The 8,833-nt window shown below is 41.0% G+C and overlaps 1 protein-coding gene across 4 annotated transcripts in view; it reads right to left on the bottom strand.

Annotated features, from left to right (window-relative positions):
• Window positions 1-2,610: 2,610 nt before the first annotated feature.
• LOC139661604 (SH3 and PX domain-containing protein 2A-like) overlaps window positions 2,611-8,833 on the bottom strand; it is a 47,343-nt gene continuing 41,120 nt past the window's right edge. For 3 of the 4 annotated variants that reach the window (XM_071540101.1, XM_071540103.1, XM_071540105.1), the window contains 5 exons: window positions 7,707-7,824; window positions 7,252-7,580; window positions 6,361-6,410; window positions 6,047-6,166; window positions 2,611-5,933 (listed from right to left, as the gene is read on the bottom strand). In XM_071540101.1, coding sequence (XP_071396202.1) covers window positions 3,984-5,933; window positions 6,047-6,166; window positions 6,361-6,410; window positions 7,252-7,580; window positions 7,707-7,824 — 2,567 coding nt within the window. In that variant the 3' untranslated portion in view covers window positions 2,611-3,983. The remainder of the gene's footprint in view (window positions 5,934-6,046; window positions 6,167-6,360; window positions 6,411-7,251; window positions 7,581-7,706; window positions 7,825-8,833) is intronic. The other variant, XM_071540104.1, reaches the window with a different exon arrangement.

Below are 8,833 nucleotides of genomic sequence, written 5' to 3'. Positions count from 1 at the left end.
GAAAAAGAAAATCAGCTCATAATGTTGGCTTCCTGTGCTCAGAATTTCAATTAGTTGTCAAAAAAAACATTCTTAAGCAGATTTCTGAATTTGCTAATTATGTTCATTATGTTATTCAGATGAACACGACTTGAAATAAAGTTCAAGAACAGTCTAAAACACTGGCTTTAATCTCTTACTCTCTCTTAAGTAAAGCCAACATCCTACTTTGGTGCAGGCATATAATGACTTGCAGTAAACACTTAAAACCGGTTATTTCATTTTGAATGACTGAGCATCAATGTCTATATTTTACATTATAGCCGGGTATAGATGTTTGATGATTTAATAACCTTTTTACCAAGAAAATTAAATTTGGGCAATAGTCAAAGAACAAAAAGGCAGTCATCTCTCAGATGCCTAATACTCAGCAAGATCATTCTCCACAGTAGTTTTCTTGTGTAACATCCCACCATACTGTATGAATAACAAAGGCAAGGGCTTTTAGTAAACAGCTATAACTCACCGAGAAAGTGTTTAGAGCCGTGGTATGTAGACCTGGCCAGAGCGAACATCATCTGTTATTTACTACCCTGCGGGCCTGGCTCTAATGCAGCACTGTTTTATGCTGCACTCCAATAGGCACAAATACAGCCCATGACGTCTGGACATGAAACAGGCAGCAGTGGAGGTGAGAGGGAAATACACAGCCAGGGTTTGTGCAAGTGACATGAATACAGTATATCTCACTGGTGTCTGTGTACACCCAGACTTTCCACTCAGACCTCTCAGTGAACCTGGCCGCCTTCCTTCCAAAGGCTTAAGGGCTTGGCAGACTTGTTTGAGTTGTGTTGTGATATCTCTTCTAGGCAGCTGTTTGGTCAAATATACACGCTGTCTATTAGCGTATCGGATTTGTATTCAAGAAAGGCACAGCGCTATTGATTTTGAATCCTAACTAGACATCAGGCTTTAAGCTGTGAGTTTACAGTTTGATGTAAAAGTCCTTTCCTCCATCCGATTTGCTGTGCCAATTATACTGAAAAGGAAAAACCTGTAAATAGGTAAAAATATCAATTGACTGATCTGACTGATCTGACTCCCACAGTATCTAATTTGTGTGTTGATGATGCTGGAGGTGAAGGTTACTGTGATGCTGTGCTCAGTCTGCACTGAGCTGCTGAGTGCTGCTGCCCTCCAGTGGGAATAAAGAGTTGTGACACCTCAGTTCCCACAGCACAGAAAACACAATCAGTAAAGTTACTGTGTCAGCCATCCAAAACAATGCCAGTGCATGATTGTAATTCAACCACTAATAGCCATTATCTAAAATATTTACTTTCAAACAATATTAGCACTGCCTTATGAACAGATTACTTCATTACTTTATTACTATTTTCATGGTGGAGATGGATGATTTTGAACTTTCAGATAGAAACAGAAAGCTTTGGACTTCACTGACATGCAGTAGGCTACATAATCTCAAAGGTGTGAGATAAATATGTCTAACATGAACAGTTATTTTGCATGTTTCTGAGTGTTTCTGAGGAAGGAATAATACATACATCAACTTATCAGTTATGCTGCCTTTCGATACACCAGCTCTATCTTTGGGGTGAGATGTATTTATAAGCCTATTGGGGTTTCTTTATCTCACCTGCACAAGTTGTTTTTCTTTGTTCTTCTCTCTTATTCCTGTGGTTTATCATTTACATGTGCATGCAGAGCCAATAGACAAACATGTAAAACAACAGATGATCAACAGACACTCATAACTCTACTATCTAAGCTGAGGAGTCTAGTCAGAGCGTGATAAAACCCGCGGAGGAAACAGCCCATGGGAACATATTTCACATGAAAATCCTGTGGGTTGTACATTTTTTGCAAAATACACTGTCAGACATTGGAAACTGCACTGGTGTTTTGACTTGGTGATACTCTTATTATAGCTGAAGCCTAAAGTATCATAGACTGACACTCCACATTTACAACCCAAAGTTTTGCTCTGTCAGTTGATGCTAAGTTAAGCTGGCCAGTGACCACTGAACAAAAACCATCTAAACCAAAGTCGAATGTGCAGAAGCTGTCAGAGGAAGCCAATCAAAGCGAAATGCAGCACTCTTTGGTTCAATTCTCTGGTTAAAAAACACAAAAGTGAAGTTTGGCAACAGAGTGTGATCTAACTTATTTGCATAAAATACTGCATCCAGCTGGAAAAATGCTTCAGTTGTATTGCATATGCCCAGATGTGATTTTAAACCGATTTGGCATTACCATAATTTGGCTAAGCATAATGTTTAAAAGAAGTCAAAAATGACACAGACCTTGATATGAACATATTTCATATTAATATATTTTATACTAACCTTAACAAAAAACTGAACTGTTTTCATACTGTTGGTTATCATAGTCCACATTAATTACAAATTAATTTACCACATTAATTATTCATTACCTATTCCCATCTCTGTTACAGGCGATATTGGCCAGTGCCTCAAAAAGAAGCCCATGTATCATTGTCTTAAAAAGTAGAGGCCTACATGAGCTGCATGACAAAATACTCTCATTTTTGGTTTACTTCTGATTCAAATAACATCTCCTTACTAAATGGGTGCCAGTATGAAAGTAGATTCCATTATTTTAATTGCAGTTCACACTTTTTCTTCCAGGGTTAACATGTTTTCACTCAAACAATGATCATGCATAATCATTGTTTTGATGCAGTCTGTTTTGATTTAATCAAACAATCAAAATTAGATGACAGAGAGATGTCTTGCCAGTAATACAAGAAGAGAAAAATAAGGTTGTACACAAACATTGCTGTAGCTCCACTTGCAAATCACAAGAAAAAACTTGATGTGTAGGCAAACATTAGCTATGAGCAATACAGATTAAAAAGAATGCACTAATGATTGTGCAAAAGTGCATTTATTTAATTCATTCATTTGGCACTTCAGTTATCATTGGTCACACAGTTAACATAAAACAATAGTGAGCTTCCCAATACTACTGCAGTTAAAGATTTATGTCAAATTTACTGCCCAGCAGAAATTGAAAGTTAAACAAGATTAACAGAGTAGTTTTTAGAAATGTTTTTGCAGTTGTGAACAAAATGTGAATCAGTGAATTCATTAATAATAAAATAAGTAATAATAAGAAAAATATTTTTATGTTTTAAGTAATGAATAAATATTGTTGGTTGCTGAAGTTAGGGAAGTCTGAATTTGGACAATAGCTTCTGAAATTTCATTTTAAGGCAATATATTTCAGGGAAATCATCAGGGATTTTTTCAACACATTTAAGGGAAGAAAATATTGCATACAGATGCACACAGATTGTTTCATTAGGCAAATAATATTACAAAATTAAATGGGTAAAATATTTCACATGAAGGTGACATATAAAGGGATATAAAAAAACATGCAAATAGACAATATCAAGATGAGACTAACACAAAGCACCTTTGGCGACAATTGAGATTTTTTTCTTAAAAATACGGGAGGAAAATGTTTGTTATTTTTAACAGCCCAAGGCATTGTCAGGATAATGGAATCGTTTCAAACATGCAATAAGCTTTAAATGCTTAAAAATAAAAAATATATAATAATAAACTTACAAGAATGTTCAAGGTTTGAACACCAACAGATTCAATCACTTTCAGATATGTTATTTCAAGTTAAAGGTAATCATTGAAGAAAAGCATAGCAAACTACTTAACCCTAAATCATTCTTGCTCTTCCTGGTGTTCTGTTTGGCTCACCAAGTCCCAATATTGCTCCAAATGTTTCAGGTGTTGTATCATGTAGATTAATTTTATGGGATATCTCATTTCATTTTGAAGTCACTTTTTGATTTGGCTGCTCAGGTTGGCAGAGGTACCGGTTAAGTTGTAGATCCTTACTTAACATCTTAGTGTTAAGTTATCTTTTTCACAAAATAAATGTGTCTGTTTAAGTAGTCTTTACACGCATGTACAGAGTTCTGCCAGCTCCAAACATGAGTGTTAGTGCTTTTTCTCGAGGTAATTTGAGGGAACCCATCCTTTCCTAGGTCTACCATTGTCCAGAACTTTGCAGTACCACCAGCCATTGGGGTTTCTTTCTAGAACCTCCAGACTCGTCCCCTCTGGAAATCCCATGGTCTCCTCGTCGCCATGGTAATCTGCTATGGAGACATATATCTCTCTGAGGTTGTTATGGATGATGTGGGGCTTTGGTTTCACTGTGGACACAAGGAGGGCGTTCTTCTGAGAGCTGTGGCCGAGAGACTCAGAGCTGCCGGTACCGGATCTATTCCTGTTGGGTAGTGCTAAATTGTTTGGTGCTGGGCTGCGTGGCACAGTGCCAAAGGAGGCATTGCGTCGCACAGTGGGGCTGGAACGTGGGTGGTCAGTGGAGTTGAGGGACTCATTTCTCCTGAGAGAGCCAACAGGGCTGGGTCCATCCAAGATGGGGGCTGATATGAAGACAGATTGGGGTCTGACAACCTGCTGCTGTTTAGTGCTATTCTGCTTCAGTGATCCATTGAACAGGCCTGTGGGTTTGGAGAGCCCACCTGGTGGCTTGGAGGGGATGGGTGGGGTAACCCTCTTCAGGTTCTGATTGATGTTGTTCAAGGCCTGTACCCTTTGTTCATTCTTCTCCAGGCTGTTGGACTTGCTGAGGCTTCCCGGTTTGGTGGGGGTGCCGTCGGACTCTGACCCTGCCATGTCATCTTGTTGCCTGGCGGGCTCCAGGTAGTAAGTCGGAGCCCAACCCTCTGTGTCACCCCAGCGGATGTACCACCAGCCGCTCTCCTGCTTCTCCAGCACTTCCACCTCCACTCCGGCAGGGAAGCTGAGCTCAGAGTCTTGGACCTTCTCATAGGGATCTGTGGTGCGATAAAGGCTGCAGCCCTCCAGATCAGAGTCTCCCCGACTGCCCTTGGAATAGATGGAGGAGAGATCGGACGTGCTCTGAGAAGAGAAGGAGTCCTCAGAGGAAACAACTGAAGCTGTCTCAGAGTCCTCACCTTTGGAGGTTTTGGTGCCATTCTTTAGCTGCCCTGTTGGCCGTAACTGTCTTCTCAGGGTACTGATGTCCATCTTCTCTGCACTGGAGGCCTTGGCCAGCTGTGGTTTAGGCCTCACCACTGGCTTCAGTTTAGTGGAGGACTTGGTGGGGGAGGATACCTTGTTCTCCTCTTGGTCTTTCTTGGGTCTGGAATGCTGGGACAGATCTGGGGTAGACTCAGTAGAGGCAGATTTAGGACTGGAGGCCTCCTCAGCTTTGGTTGAAAATGCGCTCCCGTTCAAGTCGATCTTGAGCTTGATCCCTGCAGGTCTCCTTCCTCCTAATGTTGGCTTTAAGTTTGCAGTCCTGCCAGTTTCTGATAGGACACTTGTCTTGGACGAATTTGAGTCCCTGCTGCACTGCCTCTCTGGCGTCTCTCTGAAGGGCCTGAAGCCGTCATTCTCATAGATACACTCTTCATCTCCCTCCACCTCCCCCTCTGCCTCATGGCCATCTTCGAATGACTCACCCATCTTGAAGGAGGCACTGTGGAGCGATGAAGCCGGGGAGGGCTTGGGAGACAGATGGGACCCCTTCTCTGAAGAAGCATCCTCATACTTTCCATCCACTAAGGAACCATCTCCCCTAAGAAACGCAAACTCAGACTCCAGGTCCAGATCACCGATGGCAGGAACATCATATTCTGGCTCTTCATACACAGGCCTCCCAGGAGACACAGGGGACTCTGGAGCCTCAGACCCAGGGCTACTGGGAGGTGCGGTCTCCACTGAGTCCTGTTTCTTGACAGGTGGAGCTGGAGGTGGAACTTTTGGGCGGCTCAGAGTGCTTGTTCTACGATTCAGATTGGGCTTTTTGCGTTTATCAATATAGGAGCAGGGAGCCCAGCCCTCCTTCTCTCCTATTTGGACATACCACCATCCACCAGAGTTCTTTTCAATCACCTAAAATACAGGTCCAAGAAAGAGTTAGTTCTTTATATGGTGGTATTTTCTCATATTATAATGTGGAAAAGATCATCTTATTATTGGACTTTACCTTGCAAAAAAGAGCTTACCTCTGCTTTCTGTCCTCCATTGAAACTGATACCATCTGATATACAGGACTGAAATTCTGCAATGGTGTAATACTCTGCTTCAACTGTAGGGGGCTCTGGTGGGGAGGGCATCTGAAATCCCTAAGCAGAAATGAGATTGGCACTGTTAGACACAATCTTTGCTGTACAACCAACAATATGTATGGAGAAAAAACTCTTTCTACACACTGAAAGTAAAAGTTGCTCCCAAGGGGCATAAATGTATTAACACCTATAGATGTGACACCTTTCTGCTGTTCATTGGACAATGAAAAAAGAAAACAAAAAACACTTACTAGGGTTGCATCTCTTCGAGGAGGAGGTTTTTGCCTGAGAACTGGGGAACCTGTGAAACAATGAGAGGAAAATCTAAGATTGTTTGGTGCCACTTTAGAACAGTGAGTTTATACAGGTTAAACTATGAGTTAATGAAGAATTCAATAACAGTAATTAAGCAATTAGTAATGACAGGTTAACATTTTACATATGATTCATAAGTGAAGAATACTATTGTGGCTACTACATCATTACCTATGTTAATACATGTACAGGATAGTTAGACCTACATAATCTTTTCAAATGATGAATCAATTTGAAATTTGTTGATCATCATTATATTTATCTCCAAACTAACAAAGTCCAATTGTTAATTGTTAGCATTAACAGCCTTTATCTTCAGTAATAATATGCTAACATTATGCTTAATATCCTCAGTGGTGCTTCTTTGACAGTAAAACTGTTAATGTTAGCTGTCTGCTAGCTAACACTAGCGTTAGGTGACTTCAGCTGGTTCAAACAGCTATTAAAGCTTTACGTGTTGGCAGTCCCAAATAATAATGAGAGGTAACTTAAAACTAGAACTTCAGTACCCAGAAATCATGTAATGTGACATCAGTAAACACACATCAAACTCAAGTTCACCAGCCTAGCCGGTCCATGATTGTTTTATACTAAAGGAAATACATATAACATTAGTAGCTGACTGATGTCATATTCATAATATACAATTCAGTTTAAATATTTATTATATCATAAGTAACTTATTGTTATTTAATTCAACATTAACTCATAGTTTAAGGCTCGTAAACTTTCATTATTCTACCGTGTTAACTATGTATTACATTACACGCTACTGTTAATCCCAAGATACTGTGAGAAATTCAAACATTCACAGTGGTATGACTAACCAATCTCCACTCGATGAGGGGCAATACGTGCTATGGCTGGTGAAGCAGGCTCTGCTTTGCTTTTTCCTTCCTGCGGGGCATTACCAGGGCTGGAGTCAGAGCATGGGATGGGCAAGCTGATCTCCCTCCTGGCCACCTGGGGGCTCTCAGGGAGGCCTTCAGTCTGCACGTCCTTCTCACTCAGGGCTTTCTTGTTAAGCAGGTTGCTGATCTCCATGATGTTGCCAATGATTTCCACTGGGCCCGTTACTGTCTTCTTACGGGGAGAGAAGTCATCCTTCACCTTCTTCAGGAAGGAGGCTGGAGCCCAGCCCTCCTTATCCTGGTACCTGGGAAGTCGGTTGGTTGGGAGAGAGAAAAAGAGAGAATGTGGGATTAGAAAGATAAGCTATGTGTAATGAAATCGTCAAATATGTCTGCCCTCAAATTTTAAGTAAATGTAAGCAGAGGCTTACCTGATAAACCACCAGCCTTCCAGGTTCTTCTGAATCACCTCCACAATGACTCCTTTCTCAAAAGCAATTTCATCCTTGCCCTGGCTGGAGTAGGGCTGCACTGTCATGTACTTCTCTTCTGCCAAGGCCAAAGCAGAGAGGAGCATGAGAACAAAGGTCAGATTCTGAAAGCCATGAAACATCTGACATAACAAAAAACGTCAAGGGATCTCATCTGTATGAAGAATAAAGGAAATAAAGAGAAAGAAGAGGTATATCTAAACCTTTCTGTGGACCTGTAAGCACTATCATTATGCAGTGATAAGAATATCGTATTCCATATTCCTCCCAATATCATATATTTCTTATCAAATATACATATATAGTACACAATGATATTAACTACTGTAAAGCAAATCTGACAACAGTTGCTGGTTTTCAATTTGACCAAGGGTAACTACAGTACATGGGGCACTGGTGTCCTAATAGTAAATATACAGTAATTTAGAGGGCTAAATAAAGGACACCTAGCTCTGTGGCAGCTAGCGTCCCCTAACTCAGCACATGATCGAGAACAGAGGCCCCATGCTGATTTGTGCCGTCCCAGGAGGCCAAGGGGCACAGTTGGTGACAGCATTTCCTGTCATTACAGCCTTTCCTGTCCAACCACAGACAGCATGGGGAGAAGAGGTGTGCTCAAAAGGGAGTGGAGAAGAGAAAGAGAGACCATTCTGGTCAAACTTTTTCCATTTTCTTTTTTCTCCACCCTTTCACAAGGTTCTGAAGGGGCTGAATGGGTGTGGGATAGTAACTCCCTTCACTGGCAAAAACCAGGTTCCATGCACAGCCATGTAAATAGATGGGTACAGGATATTTCTGTACGCTTTGTTTTCCTCTCCCCTGAATTCTGGGGCTTCCGGCCTTTTTGTTTCAGAGCTGGTAGATTGTTTCCCTCTTAGCAACCGTGTTCAATGTGGCTCCCCTTAACCTCTTTGACAAACACTATCCAGCAGTGGAGGAAACTCTGAATCAGAGATTATGTTAACCACAACATGCTTCGCCTCACTGTTATGAACTATTTTTGTGGAGTCAGCACAATATCAACTTTTTTATTTATTATTTTTTTTTTTTTACAAAGCAGGATTTCA

This window comes from Centroberyx affinis, unplaced genomic scaffold, assembly GCF_046629955.1.
Source record: "Centroberyx affinis isolate AG114_WGS23_722 - 3 ecotype Tasmania unplaced genomic scaffold, CSIRO-AGI_Caff_v1 ptg003562l_1, whole genome shotgun sequence".
NCBI lineage: Eukaryota > Metazoa > Chordata > Actinopteri > Beryciformes > Berycidae > Centroberyx > Centroberyx affinis.
This window is presented reverse-complemented; position numbering and strand designations above follow the sequence as displayed.